This window comes from Eumetopias jubatus, unplaced genomic scaffold (genome assembly GCF_037043125.1).
Source record: "Eumetopias jubatus isolate StellerSeaLion01/CBP00866 unplaced genomic scaffold, mEumJub1_p1.0 scaffold_6, whole genome shotgun sequence".
Classification (NCBI taxonomy): domain Eukaryota; kingdom Metazoa; phylum Chordata; class Mammalia; order Carnivora; family Otariidae; genus Eumetopias; species Eumetopias jubatus.
This window is the reverse complement of record NW_028274812.1, coordinates 53,874,731-53,901,908: the sequence shown is the minus strand read 5'-3', so window position 1 is coordinate 53,901,908 and position 27,178 is coordinate 53,874,731. Positions and strand designations below refer to the sequence as shown.

The window sequence follows — 27,178 nt, the reverse complement described above, 5'->3', positions numbered from 1 at the left end:
AGTCCGATGTGGGGCTTGATCCCAGGACCCTGGGATTATGACCTGAGCCTAAGGCAGATGCTTAACCAACTGAGCCACTCAGGTGACCCCTCTTAAAAAAAAAAAAAAATTTATTTGTTCATTTTACAGAGAGAGGGAGAACACGAGAGAGCACAAGCGTAAGGAGCAGCTGAGGGAGATGGACAAGCAGGTTTCCCACTGAGCAGGGAGCCCTGGGGTTCAACTCAATCCCAGGACCCTGGGATCATGATGTGAGCTGAAGTCAGACGCTCAACCAACTAAGCCACCCAGCTGCCCCCTAAACCCTTCTTAAATAGGGAACAAAAGAACACATTTCATCCTTTCTTAAATAGGAACTAATGACCACAATAGTGTATGTAAAGTGTTTTGCAAAGACATTTCAAAAGGATTTTTCATACTAATAGACATCCAATTTCTTTCTGTTGATGACTATTAGGAGGACAAAGCTACATAAAATATAAATACCTGGGGGCCAGAAGACTTGGATGACCCAATAGATAACTGTCATTTTTATTTATTTCTTTTTTTGTTTATTTTTCATTTTTAAATAATATTTTCTTTATTTGAGAGAGAGCACAAGCGGAGTAAGGAGCAGAGGGAGAAGCAGACTCGAGCCAGGCGAGGGGCAGAGAGAGAGAGAGGGAGAAGCAGACTCTTCATTGGGCAGGGAGCCCAATGCGGGGCTTGATCTGGGCCCAGGATCATGACCTGAGCTGAAGGCAGATACTTAACTGACTGAGCCAACCAGGTGCCCTGATACTGCCATTTTTAAAGTCAACATACCACATGATGCCTTTCATTGTCTCTATCATGAGAGTGTACAGGTAAAGCAGAGAAAATAAAATCATCTGAAAGAAAGAACGTAACACATGGAAAGCCAAGAGTAAATAAAATCACCTTGATTTTTGGGGCAATAGATTTTATTTCAAATACTCCCAAATGGTAAAATATGAAGCAAATAGTTGTTAGGTAGTTGAATGGAGATGGCAAATAGACTTCAGCTTGTGTGCTGGTCTGATATTTTAAGTGTGGTTGCCTGCTGTGCTGTGTTAAGGATCCTGAGGTTCTGTAGGAAAAAGGGCTGTGAATAATGAGTACCTTTCAGGGTGGGAGGGAGACTAGAGGGTAAAAGACTCACTAAGTGGAATGTGGGGTGTGGAAGGGAAGTAGGGTGAGCCCAAAACACCCAATACAAACTCTACATTTATTTTAAGTCTTACATTTTATTTATTTATGTGTTTAAAGTAAGCTCTGTGCCCAACTTGGGGCTTGAACTCATGACCCTGAGATCAAGAGTTGTATGTTCTACCAACTGAGCTGGCCAGGCACCCCTTAAGTCTTACATTTTATATTAAAATAAATGCAAAGCTTACATTTAATTCCATTATATATATATATATATATATATATATATATATATGATATGCCATAAAACTTTAAAAAATCATTTGTAGTTAAATTACCTAACTTTAACTTTGTGGGGAAAAAATATGTTCTTAGATAATGTGCATGTTCATTCTGTGGCTTCCCACAGCACCTGCAGGCTGCCAAGTATCCTTGAGAGTCTCTGCACCCCATTTAGTGAAGCCCACACCTAGAAGATTGAGAGAAATAGAAATGTTCAAATTTGTGCATGATAATGTAAGCTTCAGAGAAGGTAAGAAACCTGCCTGTCAATGGCAGAGCTGGGATCTGAAGACTCTAAAGGCCAATTTCTTAACAAAGATTCTATTTATCTTCCTCCAAAGATAAGTACCAGGATTCCCTGGGATTCAGCGTTTGGTACTAAATTACTGATCTGGGGAAAAAAAAAAAAGACTTTGGAGGCCACAGAAGAGCATACAGTAACTAATAAGTTGGCAATTTCACTATTGCTTTAAAAAAGAGGGGCGCCTGGGTGGCTCAGTCCGTTAAGCGTCTGCCTTCGGCTCAGGTCACGATCCCAGGGTCCTGGGGTTGAGTCCCGCATCAGGCTCCCTGCTCGGCAGGAAGCCTGCTTCTTCCTTTCCCACTCCCCCTGCTTTGCTCTCTCTCTCCCTGTGTCTCTCTCTGTCAAATAAAATACATCAAAATCCCAGCAGGCTCTTTTGTAGAAATTGACAAGCTCCTCCTAAAATTTTTTATGGAAATGCCAGAGTGGTCAAAACAACTTTGAAAAAGAATTACAAGTGTAAATGGGGAAATCTGAGTAAGATTGATGGGCTGTAACAATGTTATTATCTTAGTTGTGGTACCGTATTATGGTTTTATAAGATGTTAACACTGGGGGAAACTATAAAGGGTACATGGACTCTGTGTTATTTCTTATAACTTCTTGTGAATCTACAATTATTTTAAATTAAAAAGTTTAATGAGGGACGCCTGCGTGGCTCAATGTGTTAGGTGGCAACTCTATCTCAGGGTCATGAGATAAATCCCATGTCGGGCTCTGTGCTCAGCAAGGAGTCTGCTTCAGATTCTCTCTCTCTCCCTCTGCCCCTTACCCCACTTGCATGCTCTCTCTCTAAATAAATAAAATCCTTTAAAAAAAAGTTTAATGAAAAAAAAAGTTGGAGGACTTACACATCCCAACTTATTTATTTATTTAAAGATTTTATTTATTTATTTGACAGACACAGCCAGAGAAGGAACACAAGCAGGGTGAGTGGGAGAGGAGAAGCAGGCTTCCCGTGGAGCGGGGAGCCAGCCCCACGTGGGGTTCAATCCCAGGACCCTGGGATCATGACCTGAGCCAAAGGCAGATGCTTAATGACTGAGCCACCCAGGCACCCGTAATTTTATTTTATTTTTAAAAAGATTTATTTATTTATTTATTTGACAGAAAGAGAGAGAGCAAGCACAAGCAGGGGAGTGGCAGAGCGAGAGGGAGAAGCAGGCTCCCCACTGAGCAGGGAGCCTGATGCAGGGCTCGATCCCAGGACACAGAGATCATAACCTGAGCTGAAGGCAGATACTTAACCGACTGAGCCACCCAGGCACCCCAACACTTCCCAATTTAAAAACTTAATATAAAGCTATACTAACCAAGACAGTGTGATACTGCCTTAAGGAAAGACATAGAGATCAATGGAACAGAACTGAGAGTCCAGAAACAAACCCTTATATTTATGATCAATTGATTTTCTACAAAGTTGCTAAGGCAATTCAATGGGGGAAAGAATAGTCTTTTCAACAATAGGTTTCTCTAGAACAAATGGATATCCACATACAAAAAAATTTAATTTAATTCAGTGGTTTTTAATTCGGGCTTCCCAAAGGGAGAGTACATTTGGGAATGCCTGGAGACAATTTTGGTCATCACAACAGGGGATGAGGGGTTTTTGACATTTACTGGGTAGAAGCCAGAGATGCAGCTAAATATCCAACAAGGCACAGGGCAGACACCCACAACAAATGATCCAGACCAATGTGTCAACAGTGCTGAGGATGAGAAACCCTGATAAAAACACCATACATAAAAATTAACTGAAAATTAATCATAGACCTACACTTAAGAGCAAAAACTATAAAACTTTTAGAAAAGAACACTGGAAACAATCTTTGTGATTTTGGATTAGGCAATGATTCCTTAAATATAACACCAAAAGCATGATCTATAAAAAAAAGTTGGTAAATTGGACTTATCAAAATTAAAGACTTTTGTGCTTCAAAAGACAACATTATGGGGGCACCTGGGTGGCTCAATCAGTTATGCATCTGCCTTCGGCTCAGGTCATGATCCCAGGCTCCTGGGACCGAGCCCTGCATCGGGTTTTCTGCTCAGTAGGGAGTCTGCTTCTCCTTCTCCCCATTCCCCCATTCATGCTTGCTCCTGAAATAAGTAAAATTAAAAAAAAAAAACAAAACACCATTATGAACATGAAATCAAGTCATAGACTGGGAGTAAATATTTGCACATGATATATTTGATAAAGAACTTGTATCCAGAATATATCAAGAATGTTTACAGCTTGGGCCACCTGGGTGGCTCAGTCGTTTGAGTGTCTGACTCTTCATTTTGGCTCAGGTCATGATCTTGGGGTTGTGGGATTGAGCCCCACATTGGGCTCTGTGCTCAGTGGGGAGTCTGCTTGAAGATCCTCTCCCTCTACCCCTCCGCCTGTTTGCACATGCTTGCTCATTCTCTCTAAAATAAATACATAAATACTAAAAAAAATGCTTATAATTCAAAAACAAGACAATAACCCAATTAAGAAATGGGCAAAATGTTTGAACAGACATTTCACCAAAGAAGAAATCTAAACAGCTAATATGCTCATGAGAGGATGCTTAACATCAATAATCATTAGGGAAATGCAAATAAAAATCACAATGAGATACTATCTCATTCCTACCAGAATAGCTATAATAAAAATGAAACTACCAAGGGTTGGTAAAGATGTGAAGAAACTGAAATCTACATGTGCTGCTGGTAGAAATGTAAATGATACTACTTGGGAAATAGCTTGGCAATTTCTAAAATGTTAAACATAAATTTACCATAAATTTTACTCTTGGGAATCTAAGAGAAATGAAAACATGTCCACACAAAGACTTGTTCCTGAATATTCATAGCAGCGTTATTCATAATAGGTAAAATGTAGAAACAACCCAAATGCCATTCAACTGGTAAACAGATAAACAAATGTGGCATATCCCAACAATGGAACACTATTTAGCAATAAAAAGGAATAATGATTAATGCTACAACATGAATAAACCTCAAAAACATTATGCTAAAATGATGGAAACCAGATGTAAAAAAGTATAATTCCATTTACATAAAATGTCCAGAGAAGGCAAATCTATAGACAGAGAATAGATTAGTGGCTGCCTAAGGGTTGGATTTCAAATGGGCACAAGGGATCTTTAACACTGAAATGTGGTGATGCGTTCACAACTTTGTATATTTACTAAAAATCATTTAATTGTATAATCAAGCTAGGTGGATTTTATGGTATGTAAATTATACTTCAATTAAGCTGCTTTTAAAAAAGAATGCAATTAGGGGCGCCTGGGTGGCTCAGTCAGTTAAGCCACTGCCTTCGGCTCGGGTCGTGATCCCAGGGTCCTGGGATAGAGCCCCACGTCGGGCTCCCTGCTCCGCGGGGGGCCTGCTTCTCCCTCTCCCTCTGCCTGCCTCTCTACCTACTTGTTCTCTCTATCTCTGTCAAATAAATAAATAGAATCTTAAAAAAAAAAAGAATGCAATTAAAGCAGTTCTGATCTTCAAAAAAAGGAAGGAAAGGATAAAAGGAAAGAAAAGCATAAACAGGCAGCAATTAGAAAGTTCACAATAAATTGATCATATTCTATGTACACAAGTTTAGGTTACTATGCAATTCATGATAAAATTATGGTGGGGAAATCATCAAAATGCCTAGAAAGTGAGAAATAATGCAAATAGTAAAATTACAACAATTAATTTAAGGAAGGAAAGTTTGCAAGTATAGCTTAATTCTTTGAGAATGATGTTTTTAGGCTTAAAAAAAAAAAAAAAGACCCAAATGAAACAAGATAATAACAAAACACAACAAGCTCATACTGTTACAGCATGAATGATCTGAGTCAGATAAAGATTATTTTGTTTCCCTTTGAACAAACCCAAAAGTTTCCTTCTCCCAAGTCTTCTGTAGGGGAAGGAAATTTTTTTCCTTATTCTCTTCTAGGTTCTCTGGCTGGTCTAATCATTAAATTGGCATAAGACAGTTTAATAGGAGAAAAGCAAATTGAATTTCATATGTACAGGAGCCCATAAAAATATGAAACTCAAATAATGACCAAAGCAAGCAGCTTTTATACCTTTTAGACAAAGAAACAATAAATTTGTGAAGAACTGACAAGACAAAGAGGTTTTGGGCTTGGGGGTAGTTAGTGAAGAAGTAACAAAATTTGTTTATATAGACTTCTCAGCCCTAAATTCCTATCTCTTATGATGAGGATGTTTTTCTTCCTCCTGGTATAGGAAGGGTACCTTTTACATGGGAGATTTATGACAGGACAAAGGAGGGTCAGAGGGTCCTTCTTGTACTGGCTGTTTCTCAAGTACCTTTTTTTTTTTTAAGATTTTATTTTTAAGTAATCTCTATACTCAACATGGGGCTTGAACTCACAACTCCAAGATCAAGAGTTGCATGCTTTTCTGACTGAGCCAGCCAGGTGCCCCTCGAGTACCTTTAATTCAAAATAACCAATATGCCAAAGTGGCACATTTTTGAGTGGCCTATTTTATTCCCCTTCACTTTGAAGAAGCAAAGATGGCTTCTCATCTCCTACAAGATCATTTCTCCGTGGTCTTTGCCAAGAGCAGAAGGTATGACTATTGACTGAGGCCCTTTCCTTCCCTAGATTGTGAACTTCAGTGGGAAGGAAGAAGTCATCATTTTGCAATAATGGGAAACACCAACTGAAAAAAATTAATCGTTCAAGTTGCAGAATTTTAAAGGAATTTGTTCCACAGTTTTTTGTTTTGTTTTGTTTTGGTTCCACACTTTGTTTGTTTGTTTGTTTTTAAGATTTTATTTATTTGACAGAGAGCGCACAAGCAGAGGGAGAGAGAGGGAGAAGCAGGCTCCCTGCTGATGTGGGACTCGATCCCAGGACCCCGGGATCAGGGCCTGAGCCGAACGCAGACGCCCAACCAACTGAGCCACCCAGGTGCCCCAAGTTAGGAGGTTTTCTTATGGAGTATTTACCATATACCTATTTATACTGGAGAAACCAACCAGGAATAGAAATTCAGCTGCCTTTAGAATTTAAGCTACTGGGCGCCTGGGTGGCTCAGTTGGTTAAACGACTGCCTTCAGCTCAGGTCATGATCCTGGAGTCCCAGGATCGAGTCCCACATCGGGCTTCCTGCTCAGCAGGGAGTCTGCTTCTCCCTCTGACCCTCTTCCCTCTCGTGCTATCTCTCATTCTCTCTCTCTCAAATAAATAAAAATCTTAAAAAAAAAAAGAATTTAAGCTACTTATTAATAATGGTTATGAAAACAGCAACATTATGGAAAAATGTTTATGATATGTGAAAACAGCAGGACCCAAAGTTGAATTTATACTATAATTAGAACCATGCAAAAAAAAAAGATATGCATGATAGAAAAGGCTGAAAGAAATAGAAATGAAATGGTGAGATGATTATGTTAGCAAGGTGAGATTGTGAATGATTTTTTTTCCAAAAAATTTTTATTTATTTTATTTTTTAAAAGATTTTATTCATTAATTTGACAGAGAGAGACACAGCAAGAGAGGGAACACAAGCAGGGGGAGTGGGAGAGGGAGAAGCAGGCCTCCCGCTGAGCAGGGAGCCAGATGCAGGGCTTGACCCCAGGACCCTGGGATCATAACCTGAGCCGAAGGCAGACGCTTAACCAACTGAGCCGCCCAGGCGCCCCACTTAAAAAAAATTTTTTTTAATATGTTCAAAAAGTGAAATTTAAGCTACCCCAACAGTCAAGGCAGGGGTGAGCCCACTTGTTTGCTCATAGGATGCGCAGTGATGGGTACACTGTCAGTCCTGGAAATGAGCAGATCAAGTTGAGAGAAAGCTGCTGTAGCTTTTCTAGGAAGACGGTCAGCATCTCTAAAAAGAACGAAAAATAAAAGCCTAAGAAACTTTCTCTTTCTACAGAAAAGAAAGAAATATGAACACTCCTCCACCAGCGGAGGTGGAAAACTTAGCACGTCAGAGCCCCAAGGGCAGGTGGGGTGAGCTAGAGAAAGAGGTGGATCCCACCATCAGTTCTGGCGCCTCTGGACTCTCCCCAGGTGGCACTAGAAGCATGTTATCTCCTTAATGGAAAGGCAGGACCCATTCCGAAAGAATAAAACAGTTCATTTGAGATCAGGTAGGGAAGAGAAAGAGGCAAATGATTCTTTTGTTAGATTGCTTTATGCTTTTAAAATAAAGTGCCAATAGCTTTATTATTACTAAAACACGATTAATAATAATGGAGACTACTAATAATAATGGCATGACAATTATGACCTCACAGTTAAATGAATTAAAGAACCAGTCCAATTCATTTCTGCCCTTTTGTGCTTGAACAAAGGTGTGGCATGTCTTCTCTACCATGAGAGGCAGTCATTACAGATTATAAAGATAAATTCTGGAGTTTCTATTGGTTGGAAAGGTGATCTTAACAATAGGATTTCAAAGTGGGAAGATAAATGAAGTGGCAGGAAAGGATCTTCCTGAAATTAAGAACTCTAGGAAGGAGCTTGAGAGCAAGGTTCTCTTTATCAGTGATGAACTTGCTGATTAGCTAGAGTCTTAAAAAAAAAAAAAGAAGTATCCTTTAGCTGTAATTTTGTTGATTACACATAATTCCCCCAAACATGCTTGCCCAAAGAGGGCCATGTTACAGCACCTTCTCAGGCTTTGAAAAATGATCATCATGGATTATTCCAACTACCTCCCGGTCATTGGAGTTCAATGTGTTGTAGATACTGGGCCTAAAAAAAGGTCTCTTTTTGGAGCAATTTGTACTAATGTATATGTCTTTTATCCCAACTTGGTGTCACCCACATCCTGGGCCATAGCAATAATACTGTCATGGGTAAGACAGAGTCTCAAACCTAGAATGAGACCTGGACCAGGCAAACAATGACACTGATAATTTATTTTTCGGTGTGCCTACATAACCACATTATGTGAGCAAGAAAACATGAAGAGGATTTAGTGTGACCAAGTAAAACTTAAAACAAAGTCTAATGATAGTCATAAACCGGATCTTCTTTCAAAGGAATTGTGAATGGCAATCAGCTCACTATCTAATCCATATCTCATTGACACTGTCTTTTTATGCCAGGAAACAGGTGTTCTAAGTTGGGGAATTTAAAAGGAGAAAACTTAGTGGGGCAGAAAACTGCTTTTTAGTTTCTGGGGAAATAGAATGTAAATGTTTTGAAAAGAATGTCTCCAAGGGTGCGACTAAAGAGATGTGTCAGGAGTGAAGGAGGACGGTCAGAGAAGTGGGGAAGGACCTGCACAGAGGTGGGTCATGGATGCCAGGGGAGAGGGGCGGCTGTGTTAGCGACCTGGAATGCTGTGGGGAGGTCTGCGTGCAGGGACAGAGCTTGCCAACTTCACAGAAAGGCCACCATCTGTCAGAAGGCCATCTCAGTGGTGTGCGGCGAGAGACAGGATAGATCTGTTCCACAAGGATTCTTGGAGTGTCTAAAGCACCGGCGCTGGTCTAGGTGGTGGGGACTGGTAGTGAGTGACCAGTTGCAAGGGTTAAAGAGGCAGCAGACTGTAAGAAGATGTGCTGGTGAAGCTGAGAAGAAAAAAAGTGGAGGTAGAAGAATATACAGCATGAAGGGAGGAAGTTCATTTTGGGGATCGGGAGGATTGAACACATACAGGCAGCAGAGGAGACACTGAAGACTCAGGAATGGGGGCAGAATGGAGATAGGGAGGCTATGGGCTCGAGATCTTTGAGATCTTCAAAAGCAGGAAAGAGAAGCAGAGGAGGAGAGAACAAGGTGCTACCTGGAAAGACTCTGGTGGGGAGGTGAGGAAGGAGGGCAGGCCAGGCGGTCAGGGAGGTCCCGTAGGCCTGCTTCTGCATCGGTAAAGGGAAGGATGCTTACCCCCAGAGCGTGGCTGCGGGGCTGGAACAAGAGAGCATGCACTCAGTGTGCACTCAGGGCCCTCACTATCACAGCCTTCACACACTTGACCAAGACAAGACTGACAGGGAGGAGAGTGTGGCTGGTTTTGGGAGCCTGAAGTGAACGAGGTTTGGAGGGGCCAAGTTGCAAGTTGGGGGCACCAGGTGGAAGGGAGCAGCACGATGGCTAATGAAGGAATTCTAGCAAGGAACTGGGGATGGGGGGCGACGGAGAGGGGATGGAGGGGACATTCTGAGGCCAGAGTCTTACCTAGTCAACAGAGATGTCCCTGTCCACACCCAGGTGGTACGCCAAGAGGTGTGATTAGGCATGTCTTGGTGCCCCAAATTTCTCCCTAAATTATCTGAAATCATAAGGACGTAAGAGTTAACAAACAAATATCCCTAAAGAAGGGACGTGAAGAAAGACTCTCACCATTTAAAACTGGGGAGTGAACTGGCCAACAGTGTTAGGTTTAAGTAAAGCCTGCCGGGAGGCTGGGAAGACAGAGGCAGAGCTCGTTCAACACTGAGGGCAGGACACCTGAGCCAGGGGAGGAAAGGTCCCGGAGAAAGCAGAAAGGCAGGGGCCGAAACAGAAGAGTCCAGGATTACATGCCATACAAAAGAGAGCTTGGAATCTTGTAGGCCCTAAGCTACGAGGCAGTGTAGGAGGAAATCCGCCATTAAGTTTATGCACTCCTTCGTAGCCTCTCTCCGGGTCTCACCTTCCCTCCTCCCTGAACCTCACAGAGCATCTTTGTTATCCAGGGTCAGAAAGGACAGTCTTCTAGAAAATAAAACAAAGCTGGAAGGGACTTCATACATTCTCTCATTTATTTAACAGACGAGGAATTCGAGGCTCAGAGGGAAGTGACTTGCTCAAGGTCACAGAGCAAACCAGCTGCTAAAGCAGAATTTGAAGAGCCCGGGGATCCTGCCTGGTAGCACCTGACCATCTGCTTCCGAAAACCTACAGCTCGGGGTAAGTTCCTGCACATCTAGAGAACAAAAAGCACAACTCCTCCTTTGTGGAAGTTAATGATTAAAACCTAGTCCGATCTAAAGCATCTAACCAGAGTTACTAATTAAGCCAATTTCTTTGAGAAGAGACCATTTCAAACAGAAAAGTGTTCTCTTAAGCTAAATCTACAGGCCTTCAAATTATAGTAACATAAACCGTACAATTATAATATTTTAAGTATATTAAAAAACATTTCAGAATACAATACCTTAACCTCTGCAGCTCACATTTGCTCTTCATCACATGCCACATGCTGGGTCCCGATAAAATGGTTTCGTAACTTTTGGGGGAAGGAATTTAACTAAAATAACTTCACTTAGTGTTTGAGTGAACGAGGTAATAAAATCTGTTTGCTGTGTTCACTGTCTCCAGATAGGGCTGTAATTACACCACAGAAGGAAGAAAGGTAGCTGAGTCTCAATCTAGATCATTTATGTAAACTCAGCCTTCTTGTCAGCGGTGTTCTCATATTGCATGCATGCAAACCACAAAAATCATCTCGTATGAGCCACACAGAGACAGTGCCTGATTGCAGGCCTGGGAGACTGCTTGTATTCTTTCTGTAATCGGATGTCTGTGGTTCAAGACCAAAATTTGACATTCTGAATTTAAAAAAAAAAATCACCAGGTTAGTCCCCAGAACAGTTATGTATGTGACACTCGTAAAAGTTAAAGGTATTCTCTACACCAAAATATGACAAATGAATACATTCTCCTCGAAAAAAAGCATCCTGTTTGGCTTAAAAAAAAAAAGAGTTTGGTTCTTTGAAATGTGTTTGAAAAAATATTTGGTCTTCTAGAAAGAAAAACAAGCCATTCCTACCACAACCAAGTTAACATCTGATAACATTTTAATCTCCTACTTCAAATATTTAGCATTATTTTTTTCGGCAGTTTTTCCTAAAAAAAAAAGATCTTACAAAAATGATGAAGCGCGAAGTATATTCAGACTGTACCTATAGATACAGAGACATAATTGCAAGGAGACAAAGCACATTTTTTTCCCCTTCATCATCAAAACTACCATCCGTTATGACAACTGGTCACTAGTTTTTGATTTGACAGTCCTCGCTGGCTGGCACCGGTCGTGTTTCTCTTGACACCTGCCGCTTCCAGCTTGCTCTGCCCTCTCTGGAAGGAAAACCACAGGCCACCGCCCTGGCGCCATCCCTGGCTCGGTCCAATCAATAAGGACTTATTTCCTGTCCATTTGCTGAGGTCACAGGAGTGAATCTCATTAATTATTTCTGCTACCGCAGCCTCAAGTGTGCTGCTGGCGTGACAAGTGAAAACTGCTTGACCTTTTTTTCTTCTAATTTTGTTTGCAGCAGTTCCAAAAAGAAGGCAGGGTTCATTTAGCAACGTGATAAAAGGAAGGAAAGAATGGATTATGTTTTTAAAGTCATTAACACATTGAGATAGTCCATCATGAAAGCCCTCCCGATCACCTCATTCCCCAGTTTTTGTTTTTTTTCCAGTTAACGAACAATAGTGTCTTTTTAATTTGGTGTCATGAAAATCTGGTCACAGCAAACACAATGTTTTCTAAAGCAGATCTGGCCTCCGAGGGAGGAAAGCTCTCCAGGGCCTCCAGCGCCTTGTTTCCATGGTAACGACACAGGTCAATAGCTGAAGTCACACCTTTGCCAGCTTTGATTGTTTCTCGCAACTGTTGAGAAACAAATGCACAATAAAAGTCAGTTTTTCAGGTACCACAATTAAACAGGGGAGGGGAGGTGGAAAACAAAGGAGGGGAGACACAGTATGGATTCATTGTTTCTGCTCTGTTCTTTTGAGGTAAAGAGGACACCGGTCCCCAATGATTTTGAGGCACTACTGTTCCCAAGGGCTGCTAGGAGTCTGTGCTCCCGAGCAGCACAATAGGCTCCAATCAGCCTAATTACACCTCCTCCCCACTCCCACCCCGTGATAGCCTGAAATGTGCCCTGCTGGGGGATGGCGCTAATGAAGGCAGAGGGCATTTACATCTCTGGCATTTTGAATTCAGCAGCCTGATATTCTTGCGTGAGGAAGGCTTCATTAACATCCTACTTAGTAACTTTTTTTTTTTTTAATGCTGTATGCTGACACAATAGTCCGTATGAAAATTCAAGAAAGACACCTTGTTGAGATCTCTGAATGCTACTTTTTTTTTTTTTTTAAGATTTTACTTACTCATTTGAGACAGAGAGAGAGAGCATGAGCAGGAGGAGAGGCAGAGGGAGAGGGGGAAGCAGGCTCCCCGCTGAGCCAGGAGCCCGATGTGGGGCTCGATCCCAGGACCCCGGAATCACGACCCAAAGTGAAGAGACGCCTAACCATCTGAGCCACCCAGGTGCCCCTGAACACACCTTGGTAAAGAATAAAGTAGGGGCGCCGAGGTGGCTCGGTCGTTAAGCGTCTGCCTCCGGCTCAGGTCATGATCCCAGGGTCCTGGGATCGAGCCCCGCGTCAGGCTCCCCACTCAGCGGGAAGCCTCCTTCTCCCTCTCCCACTCCCCCTGCTTGTGTTCCCCCTCTCTCATTGTGTCTCTCTGTCAAATAAATAAATAAAATCTTAAAAAAAAATTTAAAAAGTAAACTCTTGCCAACAGCTGGAGTTTATTTCTAATCCTTCTTTTTCATTACAGGGAAGGACCAGTTATAGGGTCACACTTCAGAGCTCGAAGAGATTGATAATGATTTGGTCAGTCCACTTCCCCTTCCCCCAACTGCATCTTCTCTTTCTCAGTGAATACCTCTGCCTAACTCCCTAAATCAGAAACCTGGGGGTCCTCCTTCATGCTTCATTTCCAGACAGGCGCCATGGCTGTACCAGTGCTTCTCATCCCTGACTGAACTTTCTGGCCCCCAGAGATTGGGTGGGGCCGAGGGACAAGTTCTAGTCCATGAGTTGTGAATGATGCAAGTCACTTCTGGACGGCAGCATTTAAACCATCCACAGGAGTCCCTCCAGAGCTTTCCCCCTGGCGTATGGCCCAGCCATATCAGAAAAGCTCCTCATGCTGGATTCCTGAGTGACCACACTGAGCACCACAGTGCCTCTCTGACCTGCATGGGACATGGAGCCTGGGCAAGGAACACATCTTTGTTATCTGAGGCCACAGAGATTGTGAGGTTGTCTGTCTCCATCTTGACTGACAGAGTCGGTAAGTCCTAGCCATTCTCTCTCTTCTAGAGCTCTCAAATGTATCCTCGGCTCTTCATTCTCACTGCCACTACCTAAGTTCAGGCTATCATCATCCCTTGCCTGGGTTGTTTTATGCAACCACCTCCTAAAGAGTCTTCCCACCACCACTTCTTTGCCCTGGACTCCATCTGTCATGCTGCCAAGGAGATCTTTATAAAATGCAAATGTGATCTTGTTTAAAACCCTTCACTACTTTCCAATAGCCTTCAGAAAAAAAGAGTCCACGCTCTCTCATGAGGCACGGAAGTCCTTTACTGATCTAGCTCTTGCCCAGCCTGTTTTCCCCGCTGTTCCCCCTTCATCATTATTCAGGGAAATTGCTTGCAGCAATCATCTCCCGAGACTGTTCCCGTATCTTCCCACTTCCTTCAAACTTCCCAAATTCCACTTGAGTGGAATACACTCAGCTAGGACGAGAGCCCTAAGGCGCTGGGTGCCCCACTTCCTTGGGGCTCCCCAAGTAAGCTGTGCACATCTGGGGTACAGCATTATTACACAGTGTTGTACTTCAATTTTCCATTCCCGTATCTACCTCTTCCTTAGACTTTCAGGTACCGCATACTGCATGTAACATAAAGGAATAAAAGAAACAACCCACTTTATTCCTCTCATTATACAGAGAAGAAAACAGAGGGCCAGAGAAGCTCAGCGGCTCACCCAAGATCACAGGGGGATAGTAGCAGAGTTGTGGTCAGAAGCCACGGTTTGCAATACCCAGTCCAGCAGTACTGAATATACTCTGCCAGAATCTCACCGCCCCACTGGTATTTCCACACACTGCATATGAACTTCAGGACCATTTCAGCCTAGGATTCCCTGGTTTCTTGTCAGTTACTGAATGCATGAAGGCACTAAAATGGGCTGGGTATCAGAGGCAGACGGATCCAAACTCCCACTGTAGCTTTATCATCTTAGAGGAGCGATTTAACTGCTTGGGATAATATCAGTCCCTTGTAGGACTGTTGGAGGGAACTACCTGAAACAGCACAGAGTGCTTGACAGTGTCTAAAACAGTATAAATATTCAGAATGACTTAATTCTTCTTCCTCCTCAGGCCCTTAGAAAGCCAACCCATCCACAAGATGAAGTCTACTGTAGCTTCATGCCCAACGACCTCAAAGGTAGTTGGAGTTGGATAAGGAGGGAAGGAAAGAAAGGAAGGAAGGAAGGAAGGAAGGAAGGAAGGAAGGAAGGAAGGAAGGAAGGAAGGAAAGGAGGAAAGGAGGGAGGGTGGGAGGGAGGGAGGGAGGAAGAGGGAGAGGGGAGGGAGAAAAAGGGGGGGGGAGGAAAAGAGAACATGATATTTTTATTACCTTTAATTACCCCAAACCTAAATTAGGCCAACGTTCTGTATTCTAGACTTTTAGGTTGGTACCTGCAGGCATGTGCATAATAGGTGCAAGACTGGATTTCAATTTGCAAATATAACTGGACACTTATTATGTGAAAGGGGTACAATGATCCTTCTCTGCTTCGTGGATCAGGAACTAATTAAGGGTATACTGTAAAAAGCAGCAAAACCAAGGTACAAATATAGGACTATAAATGATCAAAGAAATGAGAGATCAACTGTAATTAGAAGAGATTCAAGAAGACCAAACAGTAGGTGAGATCTGAGGCATGTTTTGGGAATGTTGATAAGCAGTTATGGGGTTGAGGGAAGCAAGGGAGTTATATCAAAAGAGAAAAGCTTGAGCAAAGGCACAGAGGAGACCAGAGTACAGTGTCCAAGGAATAGAGAGATTGGTGTGACAAACCTTACAGGAGTAGGTTATCAGGGGATCCAGGAGGGCTCTGAAAACTAGGCTAAGAAATCTGAATTAAAAAAATATATTTTTTTATTATCAACTATTTAAAAAGTACAGAGGGGTGCCTGGGTGGCTCAGTCGTCGAGCGTCTGCCTTCGGCTCAGGTCATGATCCCAGGGTCCTGGGATCGAGCCCTGCATCGGGCTCCTGCTCAGCAGGAAGCCTGCTTCTCCCTCTGCCACTCCCCCTGCTTGTGTTCCCTCTCTCGCTGTGTCTCTGTCAAATACATAAATAAAATCTTTAAAAATAAATAAATAGGGCACCCGGGTGGCTCAGATGGTTAAGCGTCTGCCTTTGGCTCAGGTCATGATCCCAGGGTCCTGGGATCGAGTCCCGCATCGGGCTCCCTGCTCCTTGGGAGCCTGCTTCTCCCTCTGCTTCCCTCTCTCTCTCTCTCTCTGTCATGAATAAATGAATGGAATCTTTAAAAAAATAAAAAAATAAGTAAATAAATAAAAATAAAAAGTACAGAAAAGTTCAAAAACTAGCACAGGAGTTGGCAAGCTATGGCCCCAGGCCCAATCTGCCCCTGCTGTTTTTATAAATAAAGTTTTGTTGGCACATATCCATGCCCATTCGGTTAAGCACCCTGTATGGCGGCTTTGGGCTCTAGTGGCTGAGCTGCAGAGGTGAGTAGCTGCCAGAGGCTGTACTCGCCGGCAGAGCCTAAAATACTTACACATTAGCCTTCTCAGAAAGGCTGCTGACTCCGCGACTAGCGCAATGCATGACCACATATCCTCTACCGACAGTCAACAATTGTCAATATTCTGCTATTTTTGTTTTATCTACTTGTATGTATGTGTTTTCTCAACCATTTTCAGATAAGCTGTGGGCAGTGGTATGCTGGTAAATTACCTCTCCAGGGTAGCATTTGCAGATTTTTGTGGTATAAAAACTCCCATCATGGCTGATTTCAAGCTCCCAAAGGCTGTGGAATCACAAAATTCTGAAATATTTAACAATAGGCTCTGAGCTGGTAGGACTTGGCTTGAACACATGTTGGGCTGCAGGATGTTTCACCTTTGTTTTGAAATGCAGCTCCTAAGAACATTCTCCTACATAACCAGAATATTATTATCACAACTAGGAAAGTTAATAATTCTCCACCATTATGTAATATCTAGTACATGGACAAATTTCCCCAGTTGGCTCTAAAATGTCTTTTTTAGTCTTTTATTTTTTTCCTGAATCATGATGAATCCTGGTTCACACATTGCATTCATTCGTTATGACACTTTAATATTTTCTCCCCATGCCATTTCGAAAGGACCAGACTGTGTTGTGCACTGTTTTGCATTCTGCATTTCTCTCTCTCTCTCTCTTTTAAAAGATTTTATTTATTTATTAGAGAGCACAAGCAGGGGGAGCAGCAGAGGGAGAGGGAGAAGCAGGCTCCTGGCTGAGCAGGGAGCCCGCTCGGAGATTGATCCCAGGACCCCGGGATCATGACCCGAGCCGAAGGCAGACGCTTAACTGACTGAGCCACCCAGGCGTCTACATTCTGCATTTCTCTGACTGCTTCATTTACTTTGTTACTTTATAAACCTTATTCAGCTAGGCCCAACTGAATACTTGATAGCAACTTGTAAGGTACTTAATTCTTACAATGAAGGGTAGTTCAAATTAGGGAAAAATAGTACCTGGGAGGATATCACTGAATATTACGCAAGCCCTAAAAGAGTTAATTTCTCTCACCAATGATTACTGTACTTTCAATTAACACCTAAATCTTCTTTCTACAGAGTTGGGCTTTGCATACCAAGGGACCTGACAGCTTCCATGCAGAAAATGCCCATTTCATGATTCAGCAGTAATTTAATTCTTCGTGGAAGGTATTATTCCTCACAGACATCTGTATACACTTCAACCAACTAAACCTAAACTATTGGCTCAAAAGAAATCCTTTAGATGTAATTAATAGGCCATAAGTGAGACTCATTTTTACTATAAATCAGAACAGGCAGTGGGTCTATCCTGACAAAACAATCTCATCCTTTGTAAATAAATGTGACAAAAGACACATTAAGCTGGAATTCCTAAACTTGGCTGACTATAAGATTCACCTGGGAACTTTATGTATTTATTTATTTTTAAAGATTTTATTTTATTTATTTTATTATGTTGTTAATCACCATACATTACAAAAATATGGAACGCATCATGAATTTGCATGTCATCCTTGAGCAGGGGCCACACTAATCTTCTCTGTATCGTTCCAATTTTAGTATATGTGCTGCTGAAGCAAGCACTAAAGATTTTAACTAATCTCTACACCCAACGTGGGGCTCGAACTTACAACCCCTAGATCAAGAGTCTCACACTCCACCAACTGAGCCAGCCAGGTGCCCTAGGATTCACTTGGGGAACTTTAAAATGCAGATGTCTAGGCCCCAATCCTAGAGATGGATTCAGTAAGGCTTAAAACTGCTTCTTTGGTCATTCCGATGATTAGCCAGATTTGGGAGTACCTTGCCTGCTGAGGTACGTATTTTGAGTTACTATATTTTAAAATAGTTGGTTGGGGGTGGCTGGGTGGCTCAGTTGGTTAAACGTTTGCCTTCGGCTCAGGTCATGATCCCAGGGTCCTGGGTTCGAGTTCCACATCGGGCTCCCTGCTCAGTGGGGAGTCTGCTCTCCCTCTATCCTTCCTCCCTGCTCGAGATCTCTCTCTCTCAAATAAATAAATAAAATCTTAAAAAAAAAAAAGAAAAAAAATAGTTGGATTGGGTTTATACTGTTTTGACCACACTTCCAACTAGTAGTCTTTGCAATGATCAAATTCAATTTAGCCACCATGTACCGGGCACCTATACGGTCTAGGTGTGTAGTAGTGGTGGGAGATACAGAGACAAACACAGTTGCTGCCTCCCAGGACCACCTGTTAGGGGGTTGCCCTAGGGCTGCTCTAGAGCTGGAGCGGGATGAAAGGAATACTGAAGAACTGGACCTACAACTTTGGTTCTAATAGATCCAAGAGATTAGATCACGATTCGAAAAATTCTTTCCAGTTTTGCCTTCACCTACATTTTGACTGGGCAAAGCCCAAACTAATGCACAGACAAAACTTTCCATATTAGGATATGGCTAGAAGTGCTAGTATGCCTTCTGGTCTTTATGGCTTGAAAAACATTTTAGCTATAGGATAAGTGACACAAAAAAATACAAAAAGGTGAATTACCAGTCTGCGTTTTACTTCTCTGAAATAGCACTTTAGGGCACTAATATAATTAAATCTCTAATTAAGTCAACTGAATAATTGTGTAAGTGCAGCATCACCTGCAATAAATTAAGTCCAAATCCCTTGCTAGAGGATCCAATTAAAGATATTAACACAGAGAGAAAAAAGATGCAAAGTACTTAAAGTTAAGTGCATTATTATTTAACATTTATTAAGAGGTGTTATTAAACACCTTTTCATTGATAAGTGTTGCTTTTATGAGACCCTTTTGAGAAATCATCATATGCCTGTGAAAACTATTTGGTTAAAAAATTCTCTTAAATAGTAAAGACAAGCCCCTGCCATGAGATCTAAGCAGCTTTAGCAGAGGTGGACGTGGCAGCTGCTTCTCTCCAATGAAACCGAAGAAAGACTTTAAGACCTAGAAGAAACCCAAGTGCAATCATATCTTCTCACCTCATTTTGCAGGAGAAGATATTGGGATGAGACTGGCTGAGTGGTAAGGGCCAACAGCAAATCTGAGAAATGGCCTGGGTTTCATTTCTGCACATCCAGAGCTCTTCCCCTCTATACCACTGGAACAGAATTGGTGGTAACCCCAAATTTTCTTTTACCCAAACAGGGAGAGTGCTACAGAGAATGGGGATGCTGAAACTCATCTGGAAATTAGGGTGTACCTTGTTCTGTAGAAACTGTATAATAGAGAGTAAGGGAGTATAAGGAATACATTAAAGTTTTTTTTTTTTCATGGTTGAAAACATTTGGATAAGAATGAAAGGAAACAAATGGCGGCCATGCTGTTATGGAAAGAGACCACGCATCTCCTAACCGAGTGGGAGAAGGGGACCAGGCTTTCCTAACAGGGATTATGAAACTGGCAGAAATGTAAGATGCAGTAATGATAAGGGATTCTAACTTTTCAACATTTACTAAAACTCACATCCTAATAGTTGATAAATTCTTGATGTGCCTGACTGATAATCTTAGGTATCAGAAGATAGAAGAAGTACTTTTTGCTTCAGTATGTCAACATGGTTGGATATAAAGGTGATAGGAATCTGGAGCATGTGCACACACACACACACACACACACAGTCATGCCATCCTGGTATTGGACTCAGTGAAAGAAAGGACCAGCAGGTATGGTTTGGGACACCCAGACCATAAATTAGGAAAGCACATTTAAAAATTAGTGAAAAGATCGCCATGATTCCAAGAGATTATTAACAGAAATAGTTCAAGGGTGATGAGAGCCTCTGAAATACTAAATTTCAACGGTCATAATTAATTATGAAAGAGACCAAAATAAATGGCTACAGAATAAGTTCTCTTGGGGGCCCAGATTTGAAAAGCCCAGGTGTAAAAGGAGCAGCATTTCATCTCCCCCACTGCTGAGCCCCAACTGAGCACCTGCTCTGCACAAAGCTCCACTGTGGAGATCGGATGCTATCGCTGATCTGAAGGAGCTAACAAAGGAGAGGTAGAAAGCTGTAAAAATTGTGTGGGAATCCACCCATAAGTCTGTATTATCACCAGGACACTTGTCACACATGTTTTTAAAGTGCCATTCCTCACAGAAAAAGGTTCAGAAACAACCTCCTCAGAATCTGCTAAAGACTGATGGGGGTGCACAGGGGAAGGAGACGAGAAAAATAAGAGGCATCAAAATGTAAAGGCTGCATGTCAAATAAGAACAAGTATGCTCAAATAGTTGCAAAAGATGATGTATTATTAAGAGAAGACAAAGGAAACAAATAAAGAATGAGTTAAAAACTGTAAAGGTGAAAATAAATCCTGGGGTGCCTGGGTGGCTCAGTCGTTAAGCGTCTTCCCTTGGCTCAGGTCATGATCCCAGAGTCCTGGGATCGAGCCCCGGATTGGGCTCCCTGCTCAGCGGGAAGCCTGCTTCTCCCTCTCCCACTCCCTCTGTTTATAGTCCCTCTCTTACTGTCAAATAAATAAATAAAATCTTAAAAGAAAAAAGATTAAAATAAATCCCATGAAGAGGGGCCTTTAAGGATGAAACATGCATTCAAAGAGCCCATTACAGGTTGTCACGGAGGCCTTGGAGTCAGCTACCAAACTGCCTCTTAGGTCTGGCTTCTGGTTTCCTTTGCGTTTTAAGACCACCACCACTCCCATTCCGAACATAATATTATCCTCACGGACAAATTACTGTGTGGCACCCCCACTGAGCCTCCTCCCCCCCAGTAGCTTTCTCACTCATTTTGTCTGATGTTTCTGCTGGCACTTCCCTTCTCTGTCTTCCTCCTCATTCTGGAGACCTAGTTTCCAGTCTAGAGCACCTTCACAGAGGCATCCACTCACCCCTGTCCTCTTTACTTACAGTGCACATAAATGTCCTTCCCAGCTACTGAAAGACGTAAGACATCTCAGAGATAAGAGATTCAACTGACGAATGTCTTCAAACACAGGACAAAAGAAAAAGATGAGGACAGAGGGGCATCTGGAACAAAGATCAGTGAATTTATGGACAATGATGGCAAAATTCCAAAAAGAGTTATCAAATAGATGGTTTGTGAGCTCTAGAAAAAAGGCAGTGGTATTGCAGCTCCAGGATGGGTGGGTCCCAATGAGCAAACCATTACAAAATATTCTCATTTTTCTTTTGATATGCCCACTCATTGTTAGCTTTTGAAACAGTAAAGATAGAGTATATTTGGGTGTTAGAAACTTAGTCCTGGGTGCCTGGGTGGCTCAGTCGGTTAGGCATCTGCCTTCAGCTCAGGTCCTGATCTCAGGGTCCTGGATCGAGCCCCACATCGGGCTCCCTGCTCGGCAGGGAGCCTGCTTCTCCCTCTCCCATTCCTTCTGCTTGTGCTCTCTCTCTCTCTGACAAATAAATACATCATAAAATCTTCAAAAAGAAAAAAAAGAAATTTCGTCCTTTGTGGTAAGACAGAGAAATGGGACTCTGGATTAGAGTATGGTAATGTGGATTCAAATATGTAAAACTACTCCTAGAAAATGTTTGGTAGTGGATTTATTTTGAGCAGAAAAGTGATCTCTAGGACTCAATATTTGGTTTTGTCTTTTTAATAAATGGTTCTGAAAAAAATGGAAAGCTATATGCAAAGGAATGAAACTGGACCACTTTCTTATACCATACATAAAAATAAACTCAAAATGGATTAAAGACCTAAATGTGAGACATAAAATTATAAAACTCCTAGAAGAAAACACAGGCAGTAATTTCTTTCACATTGGCCTCAGTAACATTTTTCTAGCTATGTCTCCTCAGACACGGGAAACTAAAGCAAAAATAAACTACCGGGACTATGCCAAAATAAAAAGCTTTTGCACTGTGAAGAAAACCATCAATAAAACAAAAAGGCAGCCTACTGAATGGGAAAAGATATTTGCAAATAATGTATCCAATAAGGATTCAATATCCAAAATATATAAAGAACTTATACAGATCAACACCCCAAAAAAACTAAATAATCTGACTAAAACTAAAAGGCAGAGGACCTGAATAAACATTTTCCAAAGAAGACATCCAGATGGCCAACAGACATGAAAAGATGGTCAACATCACTCATCATTACGGAAATGCAAATCAAAACCACAATGAGATATCATCTTACACCAGTCAGAATGGCTACTATAAAAAAAAAACAACAAGAAATAACAAGTGTTGGCGGGGATGTGGAGGAAAAGGAAGCCTCCCGCACTGTTGGTAGAAATGTCAATTGGTGCAACCACTGTGGAAAACAGTATGGAGGTTCCTCAAAAAATTAATGATAGAAATACCAAATGATCCAATAATTCCACTACTGGGTATCTTTTAAAAACATAAATTTGAAAAGAAACATGCACCCCTGTGTTTATTGCAGCATTATTTACAATAGCCAAGATACAAAAGCAACCCAAGTGTTCATTGATAGATGACTGGATAAAGAAGGTGTGGTGTGTATATACATACACATGCACACACATACAAATATTCACACAGGAATATTATTCAGCCATAAAAAAAGAATGAGATCTTGCCATTTGTGACAACACAGATGGACCTACAGGGTATTATGCTAAAGTGAAATAAGTCAGACAGAGAAAGACAAATACCATACGATTGCACTTAATATAGAATCTAAAAAATGAAACAAATAAGCAAACAAACACCAGGAATGGACCTATAAATTCAGAGAACAAACGGATGGCTGCCTTAAGGGAGGAGGATTGGGGGATGGGAAAAATGGTTGAAGGGGAGTGGGAGATACAGGTTTCCAGTTATGGAATGTGTGATAGGTCATGGAGATAAAAGATACAACATAGGGAATATGGTCAATGGCATCATGATGGTGTTGTATGATGCCAGATAGTAGCTAAGGTTGTGGTGAGTATAGCATAACATATAGACTTGTCAAATCACTGTGTTGTACATCAAAAATAATGTAACGTTGTGTGTCAATTATATTTCAATAAAAAAAGAAAAACAGAAAAAACCCTGATTTGGTTTCTTTCCTTTATCACAGTTCTATGGATTACCTGAATGAAGATGGAGAAGAAATACAGACTAAATTTTTAACTTGCAGATGTCATATACCCAAGAGAGAAAGCTAACACATGGATAGCATCAAAATCTTAATGGTTTTGACATGTTGAAAAAAGACTAATACTCCTGAGATGAAATGTAACAGGGGTAATTGTATAGTTGTACATTTAGGTTTTAAAAATTCATTGTAAAAGTGTGAGCCTCAGTTTGGCAGTGACTCATAAATAAGTGCTGAGAATCTTTGATAACCACATTTTTTACATAAGCCAAGACTGATATAGATTTAAAAAAAAAAGCCCAAACACAAACTTTGGCAGCATCAACAGATGTACATGTCCAGAACAAAGGCAGGAATGGTCAGGCTCTACTGTTTGATGGTATTCATGGTTAGAAAGCTATGTTCTGGGGCGCCTGGGTGTCTCAGATGGTTAAGCGTCTGCTTTTGGCTCAGGTCATGATCCCAGGGTACTGGGATCGAGCCCCACATCAGGCTCCCTGCTCGGAGGGAGTCTGCTTCTCCCTCTTCCTCTGTCTGCTGCTCTCCCTGCTTGTACTCTCTCTCTCTCTCTCTGTGTCAAATAAATAAATAAAATCTTAAAACAAAACAAAACTATGTTCCGTCCTGGGTGCCATAATCATGTGTCAAGGCGGGTATTCAGAGTACACTGGGTCTGGTATTAGGATGAAGAAGTATTTGAAAACATGTCTTCTACGGAATATTTAACCTGGAGGAAAGAATTAAAGGAGGAGATGAAAGTCATCTTCCAATATCTAAAGCAATTAAATGGAAGATGGAGCAGTCCTGTTCTATATGCTTCAGGAGACAGAACAAAGAGCAACAGGATGAAATTTCTGGGAAGCAGATTTCAATGACAAATAAGAGAGAGCTTTCAAATAACTAGAGTTGTCTAACAACAGAATAATTATTTTTGACACCCCTGTTTTTGGAAGTCCTCAGAAACTGGATTGACCACATCAGAGAAAGTATGAATAAAATTCTTCTTTTTTTTTTAGATTTTATTTATTTGTCGAGAGAGAGAGAGAGAGCACAAGCAGGAGGAGCAGGCAGAGGGAGAACAGGCTCCCTGCTGAGCAAAGAGCCTGATGCAGGACTGGCTCCCAGGACCCCGGGATCATGACCCGAGCCAAAGGCAGACACTTAATTGATTGAGCCACGCAGGCGCCCCTATGAATAAAATTCTTAGCAGATGTGGGATGTGGAACAAGGCAGCCTCCAAAGTCCCATCCAACTCCCAAGATTCTAGTTGACAGTGCTTCAAGTGAAAGGTCTTCCCAACTTCTGAGTGGCAAGCCTTGGTACAAAAGGAAAAGCTACAATTAAAACCTTCTCTAATATGATAAACATATTATGATAAACAAACAAATTGCAAACCACATAAAAAGCATTCCTTTTTACTCAGAAAAAGAGATTATTTGCAAGAGTCTAGAGAAAGAAAATCTACTGATTTAATTAAATATCTTATTTCAGCAAAAGGAAAGGGGATGGAAATAAGAGAATTTTTTTTTAAAAGATTTTATTTTATTATTTATTTGAGAGAGAGAGAATGAGAGATAGAGAGCACGAGAGGGAAGAGGGTCAGAGGGAGAAGCAGACTCCCCGCAGAGCAGGGAGCCCGATGTGGGACTCGATCCCGGGACTCCAGGATCATGACCTGAGCCGAAGGCAGTCGCCTAACCAACTGAGCCACCCAGGCACCCGGAAATAAGAGAATTTTTAGTTACTTCCTCAAGCAAATGAATTCATGTGCAAAAGCACAAGAATGGTGCGATTCCCAATATTAAAATGGCCATAATCATAACAATGCTAACAATAACAACAAAGAAAACCTCATAGTACTTATATGTGCCCAGCACTAAGACATATATATCTTCAGTCCTTACAAGAGCCCTATGAGGTAGTTACTAATATTATTCTTACTTTACAGATGAACAAACTTAGACAAGAATAAGTTGCTCAAGGTAACATGGAAGATAAGTGGAGTCAAGATACAAATAGTTCTTGCTTTAATGCGGCACGGTATAATGCTTTTCCTTTCACTCTTATGCTCTGAACTGGGAAGCATTTCAATTTCATTTGGGAAGAGAATACCTGTCTTTGTCAACAATGTCCTTTGCAAGCCTGTGCACAAGGGCAAATTTTTTCACTATACAATATTATAGATTTTAGAAAATACATTAAGTCAAATAACTTTGGATAAAACTATATTTACAGAGATGACAGAAAATTGAAGCCATTGTTATATTAATCATGTACCTCTATTGCAATATATACATTTTTTTTTCTTTTCTTTTTTTTTTTTAAAGATTTTATTTATTTATTTAATTGACAGAGAGAGAGAGAGAGAGACAGCAAGAGAGGGAACACAAGCAGGGGGAGTGGGAGAGGCAGAAGCAGGCCTCCCGCGGAGCAGGGAGCCCGATGCGGGGCTCGATCCCAGTACCCTGGGACCATGACCTGAGCCGAAGGCAGACGCTTAACGACTGAGCCACCCAGGCGCCCCGCAATATATACATTTTTTAAAGCCATAACTAAAAATGCCATATGGCTGCAGTACAAAGGTCAGTAAGAATTGGAAGTGGAAAATTTCCACATTTCTGCTAAGAAAAAGGCCATGAATATTTTAACTGATTAGGTATATTCTTCAGGTCATACTTTGAAAAAAAACCAACAACAAATAGTGGGGTGCCTGGGTGGCTCAGTCATTAAATGTCTGCCTTTGGCTCAGGTCATGGTCCCAGGGTCCTAGTTTTGAGCCCCGCATCGGGCTCCCTGCTCAGCGAGAAGCCTGCTTCTCCCACTCCCTCTACCCCTGCTTGTGTTCCCTCTCTCACTGTGTCTCTCTCAGTCAAATAAATAATAAAATAAAAAAATCTTAAAAAAAATAAAAATAAAAAAAACAAATAGGCCCCGAATAAGGCTCAGATATCATCACACCCACTATTGAGTCACAAAACTAACATATTTTTACTTAAATCCTTGATACAAAAACTTATTTTTAACAAAAATCTCAACCAAAGATTCTGACTATAGTAATGGTACCTGGGCTTTCACACAATCACAGGACATCATTACCTCATGTCATTTTCACTATTTTTAAAAACCAATCTCAGGGGCCACCTAGGTGGCTCAGCTGGTTGTGTCCGACTCTTGATATTGGCTCAGGTCATGATCTCAGGGTGGTGAGATTGAGCCCTGTGTTGGGCTCTGTGCTGGCATGGAGCCTGCTTGGGATTTTCTCTCTCCCTCTCCTTCTGCCCCACCCCCAATATATAAATAAATAAAAGCAATCTCAGGGTTCATCATACTACATTTTAGTCACTGGATGGGGTGCCTGGGTGGCTCAGTTGGTTGGGCAGCCAACTCTTGATTTCACTGGGGTCATGATCTTGGGGTCATCGGATCGGTCTCTGGGTGGGGCTCTGCACTCAGCAGGGTGTCTGCTTGGGGATTCTCTCTCTCCCTCTTCCCCTCCCCCTGCTCATACTCTCTCTCTCCTAAATAAATAAATAAATAAATCTTTAAAAAAAAAGTCATTGGATAAAGGATTAAAGAGTTTAAATTGACAAATATAATTTAGCCCATGCTTTAACATTTTTCTGTTCTCTTATAAAACATCAGAGTATTTTTTCTTTTGTAAAATAGCCTGGAAAATTCCTGTAATATGTATTAAGCTTTAAAATACTTTTTTAATAAGTTCTATTTACCTATATAAGATCATTCTGTATAATTGTATGAGCATGTGTGACACAAAGGACATTTGTTACACTGCTCTCCTTTCCCCTTGCTGAGTCCTGGGACCTGAAGCCCATGGAGATGGGAGGTTA

General features: G+C 41.5%; 1 protein-coding gene and 1 non-coding gene across 6 annotated transcripts in view; both read right to left on the bottom strand.

Moving 5' to 3' along the window:
- Nucleotides 1–2,896: 2,896 nt before the first annotated feature.
- The window catches only part of PDSS2 (decaprenyl diphosphate synthase subunit 2), a 250,845-nt gene continuing 226,563 nt past the window's right edge, over nt 2,897–27,178 (bottom strand). For 2 of the 5 annotated variants that reach the window (XM_028104217.2, XM_028104220.2), the window contains one exon: nt 24,375–24,645. In XM_028104217.2, the coding sequence (XP_027960018.1) occupies nt 24,466–24,645 (180 nt within the window). In that variant the 3' untranslated portion in view covers nt 24,375–24,465. Of the gene's footprint in view, nt 3,833–7,869; nt 9,977–10,843; nt 12,305–24,374; nt 24,646–27,178 lie in introns of those variants that run through there. The other 3 variants (XM_088023905.1, XM_088023904.1, XM_088023906.1) reach the window with 3 other exon arrangements.
- LOC114210041 (U6 spliceosomal RNA) lies at nt 17,778–17,884 on the bottom strand. Its single transcript, XR_003609465.1, has one exon. It is a non-coding gene; the product is annotated as a U6 spliceosomal RNA (small nuclear RNA).